The sequence below is a fragment of the Sceloporus occidentalis genome, unplaced genomic scaffold, assembly GCF_023333645.1.
Source record: "Sceloporus occidentalis isolate IW3139 unplaced genomic scaffold, rSceOcc1.0.p SCAF_10, whole genome shotgun sequence".
Lineage (NCBI taxonomy): Eukaryota > Metazoa > Chordata > Lepidosauria > Squamata > Phrynosomatidae > Sceloporus > Sceloporus occidentalis.
The window spans coordinates 18600328-18623994 of NW_028316990.1; the positions used below are offsets into that span (position 1 = coordinate 18600328).

The following is a 23667-nucleotide window of genomic DNA, read 5'->3' on the forward strand; positions in this document are numbered from 1 at the left end:
AGAACATGGCCAGATAGCCCCCAAACCCACAAAAAAACATGGATGCCGGCCATGAAAACCTTTGACTTCAAATAATAGCACCCTTTGCCTAAGTCCAGGTGCATCTCATTCTCCAAAGCCAGCCGAGTTATTTCGCCACAGAAAAGGCCATAAGCACTATTCTCCATCTCTGGCGGTGAAAATACAACTGAAACAACAATTTCCTGCCCTTTCTGTCACACCCAGAATCCCCTGTCTAAGATGGCTGCCTTGTTCGGCCAAATGGTAAGGCAGGCCCTGCTGCTCTGTTTACCCCCAAAGTCAACGCCAGGCAATTCAGTATTAATAAATAACCTAAACAGCCGGTATCGCTGTTACTATTTTGTTTGATAAGGCTAGGAAGCAGCCTTGATCTTTATAAATCCAGATACAGGAGGCAAAGTACAAGATATAGGAGGAATAGCTACTGAAATAATTCCCTCTTCCACACCATCATTAAAGGTATAGGAGCCCTCCCCAGTTTTCATTCTGGCAACCCCAGCTGCAGTGGATGCTGGGTCATGAAATTCTGCCCTGGGCCATGAAATTTAGTGGATGCTGGGCAATGAAATTAATCTACAGGGGATGCTGGGCCGTGAAATTCAGCCCTGGGCCATGAAATTTAGTGGATGCTGGGCCATGTCTCACCAAACTACAGTCCCCATTTATAGCACTGAGCCAGGCAGGGCAGTTAAAGCGGTCTGAAAGCGGGTTATTATTCCTGCAGTGTCTGTTTGTGTTGGAAAACCCCTTCAGGGTTAATTCCCTGCAGGCAGGCCTTGAGGAGGAAACCGCCCCTGTAGGCGGTCCTGGCCCTGCCTCCCTCCCTTTGGGAACTATAAATCCCTGAACCCTGGGTCCCTCTCCTTTCTTCCCTGCCTCCTCAAAATGGCCAGCTGCCCCTCGGAGGCCATGGAGGCCATTTTTGGGAGGAATAAGGAGGAGAACCCGGAGCCCCTCAGGGCAGAAGTCAGAGGTAAGAACAAAGAGGGTTTCCCCCTTTTGTCTTTGGGGGAAGAGACTGGCTGCTTTGTCAGCTGCATCTGCACTGCAGGAATAACCCACTTTGAGACCGCTTTAACTGCCCTGGCTCAAGGCTGTGCCACCCTGGGATTTGTCTCTTGTTTGTGGCAACAGAGCTCCCAGACAGAGGAGGCTTCAGTGCCTCCCAAAAACTACACACCCCAAACTCAGATGTTTGTAGGAACTATAACTACTGATGCTAGGATGATGTAGGAACTACTAGGACTGCAAGTCCCAGGATGCTGTATGATTGTAGGAACGGTGACTACAAGTCCCAGGGTTCTGTGGGATGCAGGAACTAGGACTACAGATCCCAGGATTCTGTATGATTGTAGGAATGGTGACTACAAATCCCAGGATGCTGGGCCATGGCAGTGAAAGCAGCCTCAAACTGGATTATTTCTTCAGTGTGCATGCCTTCGCTTGATCTGCCATTTGGGCTGATTCCAGAGGCTGGGTTGCCATCTGTCAGGGATGGTTTGACGGAGAGTTCCTGCATGGCAGAATGGGGTTGGGCTGGATGGCTTTCTTGGGGTCTCTTCTGACTCTTAGCAATCAGTGATCTCTTTCTATTAGTCTGTGACCCCCTTCCTCCAACTCAGGGCCTTATCAAATGTTGTAGGAACTATAACTCCCATCATACCTGGCCGCTCCCCTGGAGCTGATGGGAGTGAAGTTCCAGGTTCAGGAAAGTGCATCTGGACATGTGTGTGTTTATGCCTTCTGGTGACCCATGGATTTCAGGGTTTGTCTTAGGCACCTGATATCCCTCGGCGGTCTCCCAACCAAGTCCTAACCAGGGATGACCCTGCTTAGCTTCCAAGATCCAAAGTTGACAAGCTGGAGCCATGTGTCCAAAGGAGGGCAACTGAAATGGTGAAGGGTCTGGAAACCATGCCTTTTGAGCAGAGACTTAGGGATCTGGTTATGTTTAGCCTGGAGAAGAGAAGGAGAAGGGGTGACATGATAACCCTGTTCAAATATTTGAAGGGATGTCACATTGATGATGGAGCAAGTTTGTTTTCTGCTGCTCCAGAGAATAGGATCCAGAGCAATGGATGCAAACTGCAGGGAAAGAGATTCCACCTCAACATTAGGAGGAGCTTCTTGATAGTAAGAGCTGTTTGACAGTGGAAGATGCTCCCTTTGAGTCTATGGAGTCTCCTCCTTTGGATGTCTTTAAACAGAGGCTGGATGGCCATCTCTTGGGGGATGCTTTTATTGTGAATTACACATATGCCACACTAAAATCATCCAACATAAAATTAGATATACACCAACTGAACATTCATATAGTTTAGAACTAACTGGGTAGGCTTGCTGAAAGAGAGAGGTCTTTAATACTATCTTTAAATTCAGATACCATGCTTAGCTGTCAAATCTCTCCTTGAACAGCTGGTCATGCCACAGTTTTAGATTAAGATGTCCTCTGGGTGACAAACGCCAGTCTAGTTCTCTGTATAAAGTTTGTGGCTCTAAATGTGGCATGCCGATATGGAGGGCATTTTTTAATCATAGTTCTTGTGATGCGCCTTCAAGTACACTCTGACTTATGGAGACCTTGCCATAGGGTTTTCTTGGCAGGATTTGTATGGAGGAGGTTTGTCATTGCTTTCCTCTGAAGATGAGAGAGTGTGACTTGCCCAGGGTCACCCAGCGGGGTTCTTTCACTTAATGGAGATTGAAATCTTGGGTCCAAATTGGATTATTTCTGCAGTGTCTTTTGGACGTTCGTCGTCCGATTTTAATCTGGTCCCTTAGTCCAATGCTCAGACCACTACGCTAAACTACTAGCTCTCTCTTTTCTCATAACTGCTCTGCATATATGGCTTTAAAAAAACCCACCTGGAACATTTTCAACACAAAGGGATAACAGCATCTGACCCTCTTTTTTGTCGCACACATCCACACAGATTTAGAGCCCCTTCACCATTGATCACAGTCATGTTATGCAAATATATATTGGATAAACCCCCATCAAATCCAGGTAAGTATGTTGGATAAATGTCTTTCGTAAGACATTCATACTGGATTAGGTTGAGAGTCATTTTGTAATGAAATATGTAAGAGGGTAGCTAGATTTGGGTTAAATATTAGGACAAACGTTTGTCTGGGTCTAAGACTAGTTAGGTAATTGCAAAATTTGCTTCTGGTTATAAAAGGAATTAGGAGGGGAATGGTTATAATCCACACAAGTAAGTATACCAGAGGTAAAAAATTGTCTGTGTTCTGTGCAAAGAATGTAATTTCGTCTGAAGTTTTGCAGTTGACATCTCTGAATCTGTCACATTGAACTCTGTAAACTGTTTAGTGCAAAGTCAAAAGTAGCTAATGTGACATTTGAAAGTATGTTTGCAGCATAATGGGGATTTCCCAATGTTTTAGAGGTAACTGCTTTGTATAAATGTGTGATCTTTCTTGACCTCTCTGTCTGAGCCAATAGTCCCTGGCAAAGTGAGAGTTTCTTGCATTTCAGGTTTTTTAATACAATTTTTAAAATTCCAACCACAACAAAAAACAATAGGAAGCAAAGGAGGATGAAGAAACGAAGCAAAAGATAACTGGAGGTTCAGCAAACAAGCACAGATATAGGTTTTTTTGTGGGTTTTTCGGACGATGTGGCCATGTTCTAGAAGAGTTAGTTCCTGACGTTTCGCCAGCAACTGTAGCTGGCATCTTCAGAGAATGCTGGCCTGGAAGACAGTGGGATACACACACACACACACACACACACACACACACAGTGTGTGACCCTGGGTTGGGAGGAGTGATTTCCCAGGGTTACACAGTATGTGTGACTATCTATATCTCTATCTATCTATTGACACAAACCCCACTCTCTTCCATGCCAGCATTCTCTGACGATGCCAGCCACAGATGCTGGCGAAACGTCAGGAACAAACTCTTCTAGAACATGGCTACATAGCCCTTATACCCATAAAAAACTGTGACTGCCAGTCATGAAAGCCTTCGACTTCACAAGCATAGATATATGCTTGTGTCTCACGGAGGCAGGCACACACTTTCTATGTACCAGGAAACAGCAAAGGTGGCCAAGTTGCACTCTAGTTTCCATGAGTTAAAACAGCAACAATAACAACCCCACTGTTGATTTCAGCGATTAAAAAAAACCCCAAACTAATATTTTCTTCTTCTAAAGCTCTCTCATTGCAAAAAAAATACTGTACACAGGGAGAGGGGGACTGGAAAGGACATTTTGCCACTTTTGGGAAGATTGGACAATTTAATGTACAAGATGGTTGTTACCCCCCTCCTACATTTGCGGGCACTGAGGTGCATAAATACTCTAAAAATGAAATAAAAATAAATGCATAAATAAAAAGTTTGAGATGTTGGGTATGGCGAGAGTGCAGCCTTCCCAGGTATCTTGGAAGGTGCCTTGAAAAGTTGTCCATCCCTGCTTTAGAGGAAACCACAGAATGAGAGACCTTGTCAGAGCAAATTACAAATACTGTAATGACTGAGTGAGATTCAACAAAAGAATAGCTCCAGGAAAATCTATTCTACTTATTCCCACCACCAGCACCAGCAAGAGTGGCCAAACTCTCAAGAGGTTGCTGTTGGAGTAAAAAACATCTCTAAAGCTCCCTTAGCTAATTTCAACAGCCGTTCGATCCTGACTTTTCTTTTGACCTTCCTTTATGACCAAAGGCTTGGAAATATTGCAGTTGTAAATTCTCCTTTGCTGGATGGGTTCATTAAGTTGCGTAACTGTATCGCCGGTTGAGTTGAGCTGGGATTTTTGTAAAACTAACTGCTTCTGTGAAAAGACGTTGAATGAGGCCCTATTTCTAGGAAGGCCTGTCCCCTCCTGGAATTATAGATGGGTTTCGGTTCACAATAAGGGAGACTTAACAATAACATATAACCTATAACATGCAACGTATAACAACTAGAACCAACAGCACACCATTTTTGAATGATTTTCTTTTCGAGATAGTACTCTCACCCTGAGATTCCTCCCTTTGTCTTGAAACCCAGAGAAGAGAAACCAGACCCTGAAATCTGAGGACTCTTAACAGTCGTACGTTCAAGACACCTATGGTTAATCTTAAAGATTAGATATTGCTGCATGTTGTCTTTCAAATATACTGGGGGCCTTTCACATTATGCACCTTTAGCTCTGCGTTCTCGCTTTAAATGCCATGGGAGCTTCCTATGGAATCCTAGGATTTGCAGTTTAGGGAGGAGCATTTGCGATTCTCATCCGAAGAGCATTAATGCAATTCTAAATTTAATTCTGCAGTATATCTAAAGTGACTAGACTGGATGGAAATGGTGATACAAGAAGTTAAAGGGTGCTATGAAGCACAGCATTAGATGTACTACTGCCGAAAGTGTTTTGGATCAGCTGCATGGGTTGCCAATGCATTGCATTTCCAAGCTCAGCGTAAAAAGCCAAAGATCACATTTAAAGCTTCAAATGGCTGGAGAACAGGGGCCATTTCATGCTACCATGGTTGGCTGTTTTAAACCTTGGTTTATAATACATATATCACAGACAACAAATGACTTAAAAAAAACACCCCAACCACAGCTGATTTTTTAAACTGGTTAGGATTTGTTTCTGAATGGCATTTCTTGCACTGTAAAATAAAGTGATTAAAAAGAAGCAACTGACGTTGTGTACTGGCCTAACAATGAACAAGTGCCAAGAAACTGTTAAAGTTAAAATGTTTTAATTCAAACAGTCGTCGTTCTGGAATTCACTAAAGTTAAAGTAAATATCCCCCTGAATCCCTTGCTGTTTTCTTTTTCTAGGGGAGATTCCAAGCTGGATGGAAGGGATTCTCCTCCGCAATGGTCCAGGCATGCACACAATTGGCGAAAGCAAATACAATCACTGGTTCGACGGCATGGCTCTCTTGCACAGTTTTACAATAAAAAACGGTAGGATCACGTCGGTTGTTATTGAATAGTGTTTGCAGTACTGGCGTCAGACTCTGGAGGAAGAGAGACCTCACCATTCATCACAGACTGGTGCATCTTGGTTTTTGTATATAGGGCCTGTCATAATGAAATATGGAGGCTTGTAAGAGTATGTAATGCATTTTTCTAATTATGTGTGTCACAGTGGTGCCAAGGAGGATAAATCTGAACCGTGTCGCCTAAATAGAAGCATTATTCTCGGAGAGGGTGACATGCCTCGAATTGCCACAGGATGGAGACACACAAAAGGAGACAAAGCAGCAAAGCATCTAACCTTAGTTAGAAATGGGCAAGGTTTTTGATTTGGTAACGTTAAAATGTGGATGGATTTAAAACTGGCAAAGCAAAACTCTCCAGGATTGTCAAGGATTCGTTTTCGGTATTTTTTTGACCAAAACGTATCAACTTTTGCAAAATCCAGACAGGGAGGAAAGCATAACTGCTTGATCTGCCCATCCCTAATTTGTGGCAATTGGAAAAATGAAAAATTCATTATGGCATAAAATGGTGAACGGAAAAAGGGAATGGTTTTTGCCATGGTGTCGTGTGTATATTTTTCTCCAAAAGTATTGGGCTGCTCACTTTCAAAAACTAAACATTAAAACAGAAGGTAAGGATGGACTACTGAATTCACTCCATCTCAGTTTCACATGTGACTGATAGAAAGTCCATTCCATTCCTTTTCTTGGGATTGAAAAAAAGAAATGCCCATGCTATTCAGAGGCTTCCTTTTCATTCCAGGTTGTAGATGCTTTTGAGTGGCTATAAAATATTCTTGAAAGAGCTGTGATTAAGAATTTGATGGCTGTTAACTGTCATTGGATCTTGGTTTCAGAGTTTCTGTCTTTCCATTTCCCAACCATTTGTCTTGTTAATTTGAATGACCTAGCATCTTAATCATGCCTTTGCCTTTCTTGTATATCTGAATAACAATCTCTTTTTTGCATATGAGTCTGTGTGTGTTTTAGGTAGTGAAACTCTCCCCCTTCCTCACATAGTTCCCCCCAACTGTCAGTTTTCCCCCACAACTCTTATGTGTTCACATGCAATTTGGCATTCATCTCTTCTGCCAAGCGGCACATTTGTTTTATTTACAAAGCCAGATCAGATCACGAAATGCCATAGCGAGGTGGAGGTACTAAACCACTAGACAATCTCGTACTTCAACTCTGAATCCTATGGATCGTCTTAAGGCAGTTTGTTCTTCCAGATGTTTGGGACTTCATCCCCCAGAATTCCTGACTTTTGGCCAAGTTAGCTCAGGCTTCTGAGAGTTGAAATCCAAAACACCTGGAGGACCAAAGTTTGGAAATTACTGTTTTGATGGATCTGGTATGACGCTTCCAAAACTAGGGGGACTGCCATCCTGGATGGATGTTTTGGTTTCTTTTCTTAGGTCCAAAACACACTGCAGAAGTAACCCAGTTTGAGACTGCTGGCCCCGGGTAGTGTTCATTTGCTTGTGTTTTTCAGGACTGGTAGCCAAACTTTGTTTACTTTCAGAGTTTCTTCTTTCCTGTTGAAGTTGTCCAGGTGTTTGTGGATTTCAGTGGCCTCCCTGTGCATTCGCTTCCTCCCAACCAAGGGTCACACAAGTATATATACCTCACATACTCCCATGCCACCATTCTCTGAAGATACCAGCCACAGATGATGGAGAAACGTCAGGAATAAATTCGACCAGAACGAGGCCACATAGCCTGGGAAACGCACAGGCTATGGACACCAGCCAGGAAATCCTTCGACTTCACAAATGTTTAATAAATTTGTAGTAAATTTGCTTAGAAGCCAAATTTACCATTAATTCTACCACTCAGTTTGGGTGATGATTAAGGTTAGGCTGGCATAGCTGTTGGTACTTCCCAGCAGTGGAAAGCTATATTAAAGTCCCAAGGAAAGAGTCTCTTTTAGCCAGCCAAGAAGTAAGTGCAGCCTCCTTCTCAGCATCACAGCCTGGCATTCTTCAGGATTTTAGTTTGAAAAGCGTGAACGCCAAAGTAGGTCATTGTGGCATGGAAAGCTTGTGAAACTCACTTCAGTCTATTCATTGCAATGACCTCAGAATAAAGTGACCTGAGATTACCCTGGGACAAATGGCAATGTTTGGGAAAGGTGCTTTCTTAGAAGGGCTAAAAAACCCAGAACCCCCTACCAGCATGGCCAGTAGTCATGCTGGATAGGGATTCTGGGAGTTAAAATCCCCAAAATGATAGGTCCTGAGTTTTGGCCCATAGCCCAAGAGGTTTATTTCCCTCTGGATTTTCAGTCATTCCGTGTCTGAACTTTGACACAATTTATAAAACATGGATTATTATTCACAGGCCTCCTTCATCTATTCAATAGCCATCTAGGGATTTTCTACACATATTTCTCTTCGGACAGTTTGTATATTTCTCGCAGAGCTAGCCCTTTTTGAAAACAGGATTCTTTGCTGCAAGCTATCCAGCAAAACTGGGACACTTTAAAAGGAGCTGGAAAAGTAGGGTGACAGGATTAATCCGGACTGTCCCTGCCAAATCGCGACGGTTGGTGTGTATTAATTCAGTACAATTTATCTTTGCTGATAACATGGGTGGCTATCAAGTGGCTGTTTGCTTTTGTTACCAGGTGAAGTTTTCTATCGAAGCAAATACCTCCGTAGTGACACCTATAATTGTAATATTGAAGCAAACAGAATTGTGGTATCAGAATTTGGAACGATGGCTTATCCGGATCCGTGTAAAAACATCTTTGCCAAGTAAGTAACTACTTCCGCCAATAAATTTATATTTGCTATTTCCCTATTTTGCCATGATTCTCTGAGTGCCTTTTGTTATATGATATGCTTTCTCAATAGTAGTGTTAATTTCAGTTTAGTTCATCTTACATTTCAGTGCTGATAACCCAGATCTACGTTTCCTGAAGTTAACTAGCCAGAGCCTTTTTAGTCTCAAAATTTAAAACAAAAAACTAAATTGTGTTGCAATTTAAATAAATTATTATTATTATTACTACTACTACTACTAGCAAGCACCATTCATTTAAATGAATATAAATGTTCATATGTACTAGAGTGCAATATTATTAATGCACAATATTATTAGTACAAATAAAGTACTAATGGAAGAACTAATGATGGATTTAGTCCATTAGTATTCATCTGTATCCGTGTTTTGCTTGCTTTCCTACATTCGTTGTTCATTATGAGTAGCAAAATGTAATTTTGGAAGAGTAGCCTTGGAAATGTAACCTTGCAAGCTTCCCATAATGTTGAAACATTCTTACAAATCTCTGATAAGAAAATATACCAACACAGACATATCTTATCTGCCAAATAAGCTCAGTTTGAATGTAGTGTCTCATCACTTGAAGATTGTAACCTGGCTGAATGTGTGAATGATGTGCCATATAGTAAATACTATAAGTGTTCTTGTCGTTTCAAATGCAGCCTGCACTTATTGACACATTCAGCTGCAAGTTATCCAGTGTTGCGCCACTGAGTAATGTACATGTATGTGTGAATTGACTCCGGCTGAACTGTTTATTTTGTTTTATTTTATTTTTATTTGTGCTTCAAACTGTACCCTGGAAGGAAAGGTTATCCCTCAGGTGCAATTGTCTTTCTTCAAATCGCAGGGCATTCTGCTATCTATCCCACACGATACCTGAGTTCACCGACAACTGCCTCATCAACATCATGAGAAATGGTGAGGATTTCTATGCTACAAGTGAGGTCAATTTCATTAGGAAGATCAATCCACGGACCCTGGAAACACTGGAAAAGGTAAGCATTGGTGTCCGGTGTTTATAAATCAGCCTCCCATATGGAAGAGGCAAGTCTCCGGATGCTATGAAATGATGTTTTATTACTAAAATTTTGTGACTTCCTTCAGGAGGCTCTAAAAATTAAGTCGCTCATAAATATGCAAACATATATATATATCATAAAGTGCATAAATGTTCAAAGAGTTAATTTGCAATCATCCTGTCTTCTGTGCCATCGTATGGTAGGTTGACTATGCGAAGTACGTAGCCATCAATCTGGCAACGGCCCATCCCCATTATGACACTGCTGGAAATGTTCTTAACATGGGGACCTCCATTGTGGATAAGGGGAAAACGAAATACGTGATCTTCAAGATCCCTGCTTCAGTACCAGGTAAGGAGCACAAGTTACCTGGAATCCCTAAACTCTGTTGGAATGCATTCTAGAGCAAGTGGCAGAATTTGTAAACACATATAATATACATGTTGATATTCTTTTTAGTGCTGACTAGACTAGACACATTGGGGCGATACAGACGGGTGCCTCCATGGCACCTGTTTTTGCCCCGTGCGAACCTCACAGTGTGGCACCAAAGCGCACCTACACGGGGGATCTTGGAACCAAACCCCAGCATATAACAAGGGTCCACTATAATTTGATACAAATGTTTTAATAATTTTGTCCATGTGATGTGTTCCCCCCCCTTTTTTTTTTTTAAATGTAGTATGTGAAAAGAAGAAGAAAAAGTCCTGCCTGAAACATCTAGAGGTCATGTGCACCATCCCCTCCCGCTCTCTCTTGCATCCCAGCTATTACCACAGCTTTGGCCTTTCAGAAAACTACATCATTTTTGTAGAGCAACCATTCAAACTGGATATACTCAAGATGGCAACAGCCTATATCAGAGGGGTGAACTGGGCCTCTTGCCTCGTCTTCCATAAAGATGACAAGGTAAATATACCTTGTTCTTTTTTTTTGTGGAGCAATGCCATAGTGAATTTTTGCAACTGCCTATTAGACATCTGTGGCTCTCTTACTGCATACACCATTACATATGTATTATCTGTTATTAGCATGACCATTTCCTTTTGAATGCTTCACTGGCAAATGACATTGCATTATATTCAGATGCAGTTAGCTCAGATGGTTAGGCTCCAGTAAGTCATTTCCCAATAGCTTTTCTTGGGAATAGTGACGTGGTAGGCATCCTAGATCCCTGCAGGTATTGCTGGACTATAATTCCCATCATCCTTCACCATCTTCCATATCGTGTTGCATTATATCTGCAACACGGAGCAGGTGCTTTTGAATGTTGTGCTGTTGGAATTTTTCAGTTTGGCTATTTTCCTCTTTACATTTCTATCCTGGTGTATGCAGTAAGAGAGCTACGTCACTGACATGATACACAAGCATGCTAGTGAATTGTGGTGATGCATAATGGGATATTGCGCAAGATGTCCCGTTGCAGTGTGTCCCTGGATGCAAAATGTGTCCCGATGCGCAATGGGACGTATTGAGCAATCGCCATGCTACTGGCTCTGCTTGCACAATGGTCCCAGAGACATAGCTACATCTTTGCTCTTCACTGTGAAAACGAGCATTGTGCAACATTGCAATTCACATGTACATATTTGTAAATCAGTTGATATTTCTGTTGTTTGTCTACAGGCATAGACCAGTATAGCCAGCAGTTTTATGACACCAACATTCTTGACCAAGAGTCATTTTGCCATTTTACAGACCTGGATCCACCTCATTGACAGGAAGACCAAAAAAGTCACGTCTACCAAGTTTTACACAGATGCCATGGTCCTCTTTCACCACGTGAATGCCTACGAGGAAGATGACCATGTGGTTTTTGATGTCATCTCCTACACCGACAATAGCCTTTACCAGATGTTCTATTTGAAGAACCTGGGCAGTAACTTTGAGAACAACGTGAAACTCACCGCCATACCGACCTGCAAGAGGTTTGTGCTTCCTCTGCAATGTGACAAGGTAACTCTAAAATGAGTCCTCTGGTATGGTCCTGAGCAGAGGTAGTAGTTGTGCAGGTACTTACTGTCTCAGCGGTGCTTGGGGATTTGGAAAGCATTTTCGTTTTTGACTGAGGGCTAGTCTTTATGTAAGTGCATTACGTGAATTGCTTCAGATTTTCACATAAGGCACATCAACATGTCATTGCCTTTACTCTTCTGTGCAAATTTGCATCTATTCACCCTCCTTCTGCCAAAAATGTGTAGCTATGTGAGTCAATGCAAAGTGGACAAATGGCTGCATTTTTGATAATGTGCATCCTCATGGATGCTTGTGGATACTATGTTAAGAAATGGAAATCCTTTTTCAGTGGAGTTTATGGAGCTTTTTTGGGACCCAGTACAAAAAGCTCAAATTTCTCTGAACTGACTGTGGCTGAATCACAGTCTATTTGATCAGAATAAGGAGTCTTTTAATTGTGTAGGAAGCCCTTAAGCTGAGGCTCTTGTACTTTGGACATTTGGAGGTTATGTGACTCATTCAAAAAGTACAATGATGCCGGAAGTGGAAGGCAGTGGAAAAAGAGGAATAGTATATTACAGTTGGATTGATGATTCAGTCAGGGAAGCCAATGGTCTGAGTTTGCAAGATCTGAGCAGAACAGTTTATGACCAGTACTTTTGGAAGTCTCCCATTCATAGGGTCTCTATAAGCCAAAGTTATCTTGATGGCAAATAATAACACCACCACCAACATAGATCAGCATGATTATTGTGTTTTGGACCTCAGGCAGAGCTGCAGCTGAGAAATGGTAGTTTGCCTAAGGCAGTGGTTCCCAACCTGTAGGTCGGGACCCCTTTGGGGGTTGAATTACCCTTTCATGGGGGTCACCTAAGGCCATTGGAAAACACCTATTTAATTACAGTTATGAAGTAGCAATGAAAATAATTTCATGAGTTTGGGTCACCACAACATGAGGAACTGTATTAAAGGGTCGCGACATTAGGAAGGTTGGGAACCACTGGCCTAAGGCCTTCTTGTAAACTTGTTGCTGAAGTGGGATTTGAATGTTTCCAATTTGCAGACCTAGTCACCACTTCTCATGCAGGGTGCGTGTTGTTCCCTTTTCCTCCCAACAAGGAAGTGATATGTGTGTCTGACATTTATTGCCTTAGAAGCAGCTCCCAAATGGCATGTTTTACATCATTGTTTTGTAGGAAGAACTGATTCTGCCCATCAACCTGTCGGACAAGTTTCAGCCTGCTGCATGGCTGAGACATTGTTCCTTGCTGTGCCTTTGAAACAGGGCTACGGCGAAGCTATGAAAACAAAGCCTGATTGTATCACTTGCTTCCCTTCTCCTCCTCACATTTTCATCCTTCCAGTCTTGCAGTCTATCTCACAAGGCTCTCCTCCCGCTACAATAGTGATGTTTGCAAAAACACTATTCATTCGGAATTGCCATCTTTCCTTTTGCACCTTTCTAGATTGCAGTACTACTTTAATCTAAAAGCTTATTACACACAGCATTTGTGATTGCCCACTTTCTCCAAGACACTATCCTTGACCCTTTTCCTGCTTTTCTACTTTGGTTTCAGTAAGGCTTTTGACAAGTTCCCCAATGATATTCTTGCAAAAAAGATAGTAAGATGTGGACTAGACAATGTGACTGTTAGGTGGATTTGTAATTGGTTGACTAACTGAACCCAAAGGGTATTCAGCAATGGCGCCTCTTTTTCCCAGAGAGAAGTTATTAGCAGGGTGCTGTAGGGTTATGTCCTGCTATTCAATGTCACTGTCAATGACTTATGAAATTTGGAGATGACACTGAATTAGGAAGGGTAGCTAATACCCAAGATGAGAGGATCAGAATTCAAAATGATCTTAACAAATTAGAAAGCTGGGCCAAAACTAACAAAATGAATTTCAACAGGGAGAAATGTAAGATACCAAACTTGGGCAATAAAAAAGAAATGTAGATATATAGGTTGGGCAGCACCTGGCTTGAAGGCCATCCATGCGAAAGGGATCTAGGAGTCTCAGTGGACCATAGGCTGAACATAAGTTAGCAATGTAATGCGGCAGCTGAAAAAGCCAATGCAACTCTAGGCTGCATCAATAGGAGTATAGTGTCTAGATCGAGGGATGTAATAGTGCCACTCTATTTTGCTTTTGTCAGACCTCACCTGGAATATGTGTCCAGTTCTGGGCACCACAATTCAAGGAGCATGTCCAGAGGAGGGTGAACAAAAGCGTGTCCCTGTTGGTGCTCTTGGACATCTCAGCGGCTTTCGATACCATAGACCATGGTATCCTTCTGGGACGCCTGGCAGAGTTGGGAATCGGGGGCACTGTGCTCCAGTGGTTCCGGTCCTACCTCTCCGGGAGGTCCCAGATGGTGCAGCTGGGAGACGTGTGCTCCGACGAGAGGGCCCTTAAAACTGGGGTCCCTCAAGGAGCCATTCTGTCTCCCATGCTATTTAACATTTACATGAAACCGCTGGGAGAGATCATCCGGAGACATGGGGCGCGGGGTTATCAGTACGCTGATGACACCCAAATAATCTTCTCTATGTCTCCGACTGATGCAGTGACTGAGGATGGCGTCTCTCCTCTCGTGGCCTGTCTGGAGTCAGTAATGGGCTGGATGAGGGAAAACCGACTCAAGCTGAATCCAGAGAAAACGGAGGTACTCGTGATAGGTTCCCCTGGTCCAGGAATGGCGGTGGTTCCACCTGTCCTGAACGGGGTCACGCTCCCTGTGAAGGACTCCGTGCGCAGTCTGGGGGTGCTTCTTGACTCGTCGCTTCACCTGACTGCACAGGTGAATGCGACGGTCAAGAGCACCTGCTATCAGCTTCGGCTTCTTCGCCAGCTGCGCCCATACCTGGCGCAGAGTGACCTTGAAACTGTGGTACATGCCCTGGTAACCTCGAGATTGGATTTCTGCAATGGACTCTACATGGGACAGCCCTTGTACCTAACCCGGAAGCTTCAATTGGTGCAGAACATGGCCGCAAGGCTGGTCACTGGCACGTCCAGGGCCAGCCATATAACACCGGTTTTAAAGAACCTCCATTGGCTGCCCATTCGCTTCCGGGCGCAATACAAGGTGCTGGTAATGACCTATAAAGTCCTAAATGGCTTGGGCCCAGGTTACCTGAAGGACCGCCTCTCCCCATACATTCCGCCTCGCACCCTCAGAACATCTGGGCAGCAACTCCTTAGGGTTCCCGGGGCGAGGTTATCCTCCACTTCCAGGAGGTCCTTCTCCATCGCCGCCCCGGCCCTTTGGAACACGCTGCCCATAGAGCTCCGCTCAGTCACCTCCCTGGCCCAATTTAAACGGGAGTTGAAGACTCACCTGTTTAACATCGCATTCCCCGATTAGTCCTCATAGGTCCCCCCGCCATAAAGGCCGCACAGGCAATGGTTGGCTAACCCGGGGGCATTTGTTGCTGTTTTTTCTTTTGTATTGTTTTGTAATTTTAATATTGTATATTGGAATTTTTTATGTAATTTTAACTGTTGTGAACCGCCCTGATCATACGGAAGGGCGGTATACAAATAAAACATTTATTTATTATTTATTATTTATTAAAATGGTGAATGGTCTGGAAACCATGTGCTACAAGCGGCTTAGAGAGCTGGGTATGTTTAGCCTGGGAAAGAGAAGCTTAAGAGATGTTTAAATATTGGAGTGTCATATTGAGTATGGAGCTTGTTTTCTGCTGCTCCAGAGACTTGGACACAGAGCAGTGGATTCAACTTACAGGAAAAGAGATTGCATCTCAACATTAGGAAAAACTTCCTATTGGTAAGAGCTGTTCAACAGTGGAACAGACTCTCTTGGAGGGTGGTGGAGTCTCCTTCTTTGGAGGTTTTTAAATGGTAGCTGGATGGCCATCTGTCAGCGGTGCTTTGATTCTGTGTTCCTGCATGGCGGGGACTGGACTGGATGGCCCTTGGGATCTCTTCCAACTCTATGATTCATCATTGTCATCATCATATCAAGGTCACTTCACATACCAGCTTAATTCAGAACACCATTCACCATGTCCTGCTGTGAAACAAACAATGTTAAATGTTGATTTGGCACTGAAAATATCTTTGCAGTGCTGCTCATTTCTTCAGTTTGTCTGTGTTTCAGGACACAGAAGTGGGCTCCAATTTAGTCCGACTCCCATCAACCACTGCAACGGCTGTGAAGGAAAGAGATGGTAGCATCTATTGCCAGCCTGAGATACTATGCGAAGGTGAGAGACCATTATAGGAGGTGGGAATTTCCCCCCCCCCCTTAAACATCATAATCTTAGTTTACAGAGCAGCAAATATAAGAGTGCTTGCAGATCTACCCCATGTCTATAAGGAGGGAGAGAGAAATGTGTTTAGTGTGTATGGTGCATCTGACGAAGTAGACCAAGGCTGCGTCCACACTGCAGAAGCACACCAGTTTGACACCACTTTAACTGCCATGGCTTTAGGTCAGAGGGATTATACAATAGACATTCCTGTTTGTCTATTGTATCCCTACATGGTCCTTTATCAGACATCTTGAAGTCCCTTTTAAAATTATTTAGTGATGGTTTCAACAATATCAGTAAAGCCAAAAGAGAAATTGGAATGTTGTGTTTAAAATACCTCTGTAGTGGCTTGAAGTGATACATTTTGTTTGAATTTTTATGCTTTTAAAAAATAAAATTATTTTTTTCCTTTTGATAATTTATAATTAAAAGGAAAGAGGCCTCTTATTTGAACTGTGGATATCTCTTGAAACAGGCCTACATCAGTGGCGAACCTTTTTTGCCCTTGTTATTTATGAGCATGAATCTTTTATTTGACCTGCAGGAATAGAACTGCCTCGGATCAACTATGACTTCAATGGCAAAAAGTACAGATATATCTTTGCTGCAGAGGTTAAATGGAGTCCAGTTCCCACACAGGTAAACTATTTCTTCCTAAGTTTACTTCCTTGTGCTGATTTACACCGTTGCAAGAGCTGAATTTAAGATTAAATAAGCTAAACTCCATTTAAACATAATGTCACCTTTATTATGACCTACAAACTTTCCAAAAGATTTTCTGAAACATTTGGATACTTCTGTAAATTTGAAATGGATTTTATTTAAACCTTTCAGGGGTGAAAGGTTTAAATAACACCCATTTAAAATTTATCAGGGGTGATTGAAACACACAAACACAGGTACAATGTGAAGTCGAAGGCTAGAGTAAACCCATGGAGTCAGTGGTAATTTTGTAAGTCAACATGCATGTAAGTTTCATTGATTCAGTCAGTTTACTCTAGCTGGGACTAACAACTGGATTCACATTGAACACATTTGAAGGACATCGTATGTGGAAACACTGCTCTAGTCCATGACCTCTTTTCTTTCTCTTAATAAAAAATGATGCAACACAACCCAAGAACAATTGGTGCTTCATGCTTTACATAATTCATAGGTGCAACAACATCCAGCTTCTGAATTAAATTCATTTAACATTAATGCTTTGTTGACCACTAATTAAGGGCCAGGCTTCACCATGACATAAGGTCAAGATGGCAGACAGGGCAAAAACATTGCTTGAGGAAAACTATGCAAAATGTGGGTATCATGGAGATGGTGCTAGGAAAGGTAGAGCCAAATGGCAGTATGTCTGAGATGGGCCACTGGAAGAGAGCTCATTGCATCTGTAGAAATGATGCAGTTTGACACCACTTTAACTGTCACGACTACATCCTTTACAGCGCTTCATAAATAAAGGTTAATAATAATAATAATAATAATAATCCTCCAAAATCCTGGGATCTGTCATTTTGTGTGGCACCGGCACTCTTTGGCAGAGAAGGCTGAAGACCTTGTAAAACTAAAAACCCCAGGATTTCATAAGATGGAGCTATAGCAGTTAAAGTAGTGTCAAAATGCATTAATTCTACACTATAGATGCACCCATTGTCTCACTGGTCCTAGCCATGAGGGTCCTGTGGGTACCACTATTTCACCATCACTCTGAAGCAGACTGTTAGGATAGGTCTTTTTGTATTCAATTTCATTTCAGAAGATTTTTTTAAACAAGCAAAACAAATTCTAACAGGAACATCAAGTGGTTTGTATCTCTCCTTCCCTTTCTTTATTTATCTAGGTAGTTAAATTTGACGTTCTGACGAAGGAAAGACTTCACTGGGAGGAAGAACATTGTTGGCCAGCTGAACCAATCTTTGTTCCTAGCCCAAATGCCAAAGAAGAAGATGATGGTAGGAGACATGACAGCCCTGTACTTGGAGAGTGAATATTTAGGCCCAAATTCAGAAAAAGCTACATTCCCTTTAAATCCTATTAAAATGAATGTGATTTCGTGAGCTGCCAGTCAAACATGCATTTAATATCATAAATGGAAAATTCTGTAGTGTTCTGAGAAGCCTGTTTCTACCAAGGATGGAAACAGGCAGCAGTTTTGAAGGGAGGGGCAGAATAATAGAAGCATTATTGTTATTGTAATAGAAGCATTGTTGATGGTGATGTGCAATCTAATCTATTTTTCTTACAGCGAACTCTGATCAACAGGTTTGGAAGGCTTCTGAAGGGGTACAGGAATCCTGAAAAAGACTGTGAATAGAAAATCAAAGGGTATGGATGGTGATGGAGGAGGAGGACAAGTGTCACTAATATATCAACCAAATGTTTCTAACATGTGTCCTCCACCCAAAACCTTTAGATTTTCTATTCACAGGTTTTTCAGGCTATACCAGTCCCTATCTGCCTTGTCCTGCCTTCCTCCATGTAGGTCTTGAGTTGTATTTTACTCCTGGATATGCTTCGCTCAAAGTCAGGGCCAGCTCTGCTGTTGATCAGAATGATGCAGCCTACTTAGGCAGCTGATTTGGAGCGTCATAAAAGGGCAGCAAATAGCTATTATTTCACACATTCATTTATTTTTTAACTCTACAATTACCTGGGACAACCACTTGTGAGACTTATTGTCTGCGTCAGGTGCCAAAATCACTTGGACAGCCTTGGGTATTCTAGAGGTTGGTGAACACCATTTCTTGGTCCATTCTTAGGTTAGTCGTGATCAAGATTAATCGACCGGAATACCACTGCAGTGACACATCAGAAGCAAAATAATGTAAATGCACAAACAGCCATGCCTTTCATGTTTTAGCTCAAATCCAATTCCAATAACATGCCCGAAATCAAAAACATTTTTACTGGCAAATTGCAAGCCTCTGGATTGACTGATTAATATTTTACAGATATTTACAGTACAAGCTTTTGTGTATTTCTTCATAGGAAAGTCTCATTTCATTCAAGGGATTTAACTGGAAGTTGGAAAAAATCAATGGCCATTCTGCCTGGAGATTCTGGAAGTGCTAGTCCAAAAAATAACTTTTCCAAGCCTTGGAAAGTGAGCACAGAGCTGTATTGTATGTTGACAAAATTATGGATATAAACCTGGGCCTATATAGGACATATTTAGGCCCTGGCTCCTTGTTCCAGATGGTCCAGAACATCTCTGTTGATAATCTGGAGTACATTCCTGTTTAAGTGAGCACACACCCTTCAGATACATGTCACTCCTGGTATTGCTGACTTCACATTACTTCAAAGAGTTGACAGTCACCCACTCATTTTGACACATCACTTTCTTTTAACAATCAACCCTCTTGCATTTATTTACCAGATTTGTGTCCTGCCCTTTTGCAAGCAGCGTTGGGTGGAGTTTGTGGGTTTCTCCCATTTTGTCTTTGCATTAATAGCTCTTGTGATATAATATTGGTGATCTGTAATGTTTCCAGGAATCACCACAATCATCATCATTGTCGTTGTTATTGTTATAATTATTTTATATATACAGGTATTTATTATATTTCTATCTATCCTGCCTTTTTCTCATTTAGGACTCAAAGTGGTTTACAACAAAAAAAAGGACATGTCATTTAAAAAAAAATCACAAAAGTTAAAAAGAGATTAAATGATCAAAAGAATGAAAACCTATACCATTAAACATTCTCATGCGTGCATACATGCTGACCAGCAGAACAATTCGCAAGATCTAGTACATTGTTTAGGAGAGACAGGCCTTACAAAATCAATCTCCAAATAACCTGTCTGTAGTCCAAAACACACTGCAGAAATAACTCAGTTTGAGACTGCTTTAATGGCCCTGACTCAGTGTTAGGGAATCTTGGGAACTGTAGTATGTTGTGTCACCAGAGCTCTTTGACAGAGAAGGCTAAATGTCTCACAAAACTACAGCTTCTAGGATTCCCTAGCATTGAGCCAGGACAGTTAAAGCAGACTCAAACTGGATTATTTCTGCAGTGTGTTTTGGACCTTTGTCTAGATGACCGCAAGGGAGGCAGAATGCTGGGCAAAACAGACCTTTGACCTGATCCAACACTGCTGCTGTCTTTGTATCCTTAAGCAGAGTGATCTCCTTGTGGCCTTCCAACTGTTTTTGGTCTGCAGTTTGCATCATTCATAGCTATTGTAACTAAGCTTGAGGAGACTTGCAGTCCAAGGGTGGACCAGTTACATAATGCTATCTCTTCCCCAGTTTTTGATAACTATTGTTAAATGAACTTTGACTTACGTTGACCCTATGAACAGAGACCTCCACATCACACTGATATCACTATCCCTGCTCAAGTCTTGCAAGCTTAGAGTAGAGGCGGCTTCCTTGGTTGAATCATTAATAATAATAATTTTATTTCTTATGTGTTTCTCCCCAAGGCTTCAGGCAAGGTACGATCGATCCACCTGCAATGCAGTCTTCCTCTTTCCCTACTGCCTTCTAGCTTACCAAGCATTATTACATTTTCTAGTGTGTCATGTCTTCTCATGTCCAAAATACAGCAGGATTATTTTAGTCATTTTGGCTTCTAGGGAGAGTTCAGACTTGATTTGTCCTAGGATCTATTTATTTGTCTTTTTTTAGCAGTCTACAGTATCTGCAGAACTACCACATTTCAAATGAGTTGATTCTCTTCCCATCAGCTTTCTTCCCTATCCAGTTTTCACAAACATACATATAGATCAGAAATACAATGGCACGATGTAGTAGTCAATTATATATTTACACCCGAGGATCCTGTCTTGTCCCTTCATAGCACTGTATGGGAAAGTGATCAATACAATGGGCACCCCAAGAACTAAGCATAAAACAACATATACACCCCATCGCCTTCTGCAAGGAGCTTTACAATAATAGAAAAATCTGTTTTGATGTCTCCTGCGTTGCACCTTTAGGTATCATCCTCTCAACCATCGTGACATCGGATCCGAAGAAGCTACCTTTCCTGCTGATACTGGATGCCAAAACATTCAAAGAAATCGCCCGAGCCACAGTCAACGTTGAACTCCACCTGGACTTACATGGCTGCTTCATACCTCAGAAGGATTTGAAAACAGAGCATGAGGGAGAGTTGGACAAAGAACTAGAGTAAAGTGCAGTTCTTTCTTACACAGCAAACAGCATGAATAAGACCTGCTGTAAACTACTGAAAAGTCTATCGATACTCCCATCTTCCACGGATGTGGCTGTGTGTTGACCTGCGCTGGCCAGTTCTTGGCACTGTGCTGGCACAGTGATCTGTATATGTGACAACGTAGCACTTATTGTTTCGTACTGTGAAATGTAGAGCCGATCCAGTCCATGGCCCGCCTGCACAAGTAAAGAGAATGCTGCAGAGATGCCTCTTCTCCTTACCCTCTGGAACCTGTGGAAAACTTAGTTATATTCCAGATATGCTTCAATACCAGTTGCATAGTGATACCTTTTGAAGTGCAGCTGTCATTTTAACCCACTGACTCTAAGTCTGGCCTCTGGTGCAACAGAGTGCAAATCTGTGCCAACTCCTACATATCCAGATATTCAGAAGGCAATTACCACCTCTTTTTCCTTAGTCTGTTTTCTGAGTGCACTTTTAAAAATACATAGCACTTGAAACTGGATACAATAAAAATGAGAGAGGAAGGAGGATATTTCCGCTTAGAAACACAGAGGAGAGATTGTGCGACTAAACTTGCCTTTACACTCAGAACTCATTGCTTATAGAAGACTAGCAGTTCAGTTTAGGTCTCACTGCATTTGGATATGCTTTTTTAATTAGTGCTTCCCCATGCCCTTCCATAGTGAAGCAATTCCTGATGCATGGTATGTCACTACTGGGCCATAAACGTGGCATCTCCAACTTTTGTGTTGAAATCAGCAGTGAATATTTTATGACATGGAACTGAACAGATTATGGCTCTGATTAAAATGATCTTAAGAGGACAAAATGATCTTAAAGAGGAATATAGTTCAGAAGTTGACAGCCCTATATCTTACATTGTGGGGAAGTGATCCCACTCTGGTGCCTTGTATTGTCTGTTGAACCAAAATTACTTCTTCAGGTTCCTCACAGTTAATAATATGTAACAGTTTTCTAGGCCATGGAAACCCACTGGGTGACCTTGGGCAAGTCACACTCTCTCAGCCTCAAAGAGGGCTGCAATGGCAAACCCCCTCTGAAAAATAGAAATCCCATGATTTCTTTAGGGTTGCTGTAAGTCAGAAATGGCTCGAAGGCACAAAACAACAACAAATAGGAATCTGAACAGAAGCTTGCGGCAAGGTTTTACCTTCTCCAAGGGAAGCCTGGGTTGTGCTTAAGCAGGCAGTATAACACTACATCGCTTTGTGTGGCAATGAAGACAGCCCAGTCCACAGTATTGCCACTTCATATGCTGGCTTGTTTGAACTAATTGCAAAACAACCCTGAGCTAACCAAAAAATTCACTAGAGAGTATCTTTTGAAAGTGAAGCCTCACTACTATGAAACAAATGGCGATTTGCATACAACTGAGGCCAGTATATTATTCTTTTTTCTCTTGTGGTGCCAAGGTCTGTAGCTGGAGCATATTTGTGGTAGGACTTGCAAGGTATTTGTCTCTTTGCAATGAACCTGTGCCTGTTAGCTGCTTGAGCAAGCATGTTTACAATGCCATGCGCAACATGACTCACGCTTGCCTACTTTTTATATAATCACTTCTTCCAGGCCGCACATAAACCATAATGGGGCGAGGGGGGGTTCTTTAGTCTGCTTTTGTCAGAATTGTAATTGCTTTAGGAATTGCTGTCAGCTGATCTGGGTGCTTCATTTCCTCAATTCAGTGACCAAAGCGAAACGCCAAATGAAGGTGCTAAAAGATTTTTTCACCAGATGTTTAGGTACAGCTTCTGCTGCGGAAGTGAATCTTTTGGGGGGGCTTGTTAAAAAATGTGTTCTTTTTCCTATGCGGAAGAACGACTCTGCTTCATTTCAAACTCCATGTGGTTTTACATAATTTAAAATTATATTTTATGCAAAACAAGCCTTTCTTTCTTTCTTATTCATTCGGCTGTGCTTGGTTTTGTTCTGCTGGGACATCTAATACAAGTTCAGTGTGTGTACCTTCTCATAGGTAGTGCTTTGTCCTTTCGTCAGAAACAAGACGGCTTATCTGTTTGTGCTTGTACGTTTTGGTTTCACCGGCTGCCTATTTAAGGGAAATTAACCTAGTTAACTTTAAGCTTCGCATCCAGAGAACCTGGCAATTGTCAGTAACAAAAGCAATTTGACATGCTGCAGACATAGAGAATGCAATCATCGCTGGTATTCCCTGAGGTCTATCAAGCAAAATGTTTTAATCACATTAAGATAACTTTAGCTGAGCACACTATTCTGAACCCTGCAGTGAGTGAAAGATACAATTTGGGCTTCAGCCTAAAATATGTATGATTTAAAAAAATGTATCTGATGGACCAGTTGAAAACACAATCTAGTTATGTTGTTGTGTCATGAATACGTAAGATGTGCCATCGTATTTCCATTTAGAAGCTGCTGATTCTCCCACGTGTCAGTCCAAATGTTCTTCTAAAGTCCCATGGCTGGCCCTACTAAGGGTCACAGCAAACCCTATGGCTCAGATAAT

The 23667-nt window shown here is 42.0% G+C and overlaps 2 protein-coding genes across 4 annotated transcripts in view; one reads left to right on the plus strand and one right to left on the minus strand.

Annotated features, from left to right (window-relative positions):
• The window catches only part of LOC149306005 (polycystin-1-like protein 2), a 49013-nt gene extending 47786 nt beyond the window's left edge, over positions 1-1227 (minus strand). The window contains exon 1 of one of the 2 annotated variants that reach the window (XM_089476905.1): positions 1202-1227. The gene's annotated coding sequence lies outside the window, so the exon portion shown is untranslated. Of the gene's footprint in view, positions 1-666; positions 934-1201 lie in introns of those variants that run through there. The other variant, XM_089476904.1, reaches the window with a different exon arrangement.
• LOC149306006 (beta,beta-carotene 15,15'-dioxygenase-like) lies at positions 58-23047 on the plus strand. 2 transcript variants are annotated; one of them, XM_089476910.1, is made up of 11 exons: positions 58-264; positions 5824-5952; positions 8599-8728; positions 9607-9754; positions 9982-10129; positions 10461-10687; positions 11477-11734; positions 15864-15969; positions 16562-16656; positions 17855-17966; positions 20962-23046. In XM_089476910.1, the coding sequence occupies exons 2-11, from the start codon at positions 5841-5843 to the stop codon at positions 21156-21158; spliced, it is 1533 nt and encodes a 510-aa protein (XP_089333036.1). In that variant the 5' UTR covers positions 58-264; positions 5824-5840; the 3' UTR covers positions 21159-23046. The 2 variants fall into 2 exon arrangements, with proteins under 2 accessions (XP_089333036.1, XP_089333035.1); XM_089476909.1 differs by lacking the exon at positions 58-264 and adding an exon at positions 754-994 and having other exon boundaries at positions 20962-23047.
• Positions 23048-23667: the final 620 nt, after the last annotated feature.

What these genes read in the sequence shown, in the direction of transcription:
- LOC149306006 (XM_089476909.1), top strand. Translation starts at nt 907, where the DNA reads ATGGCCAGCTGCCCCTCGGAGGCCATGGAGGCCATTTTTGGGAGGAAT. An exon ending in GATCCCTGCTTCAGTACCAG is followed by an intron (nt 10,130 to 10,460) that starts GTAAGGAGCACA and finishes TTTTAAATGTAG; the next exon opens with TATGTGAAAAGAAGAAGAAA. An exon ending in GCCTGAGATACTATGCGAAG is followed by an intron (nt 15,970 to 16,561) that starts GTGAGAGACCAT and finishes TTTGACCTGCAG; the next exon opens with GAATAGAACTGCCTCGGATC.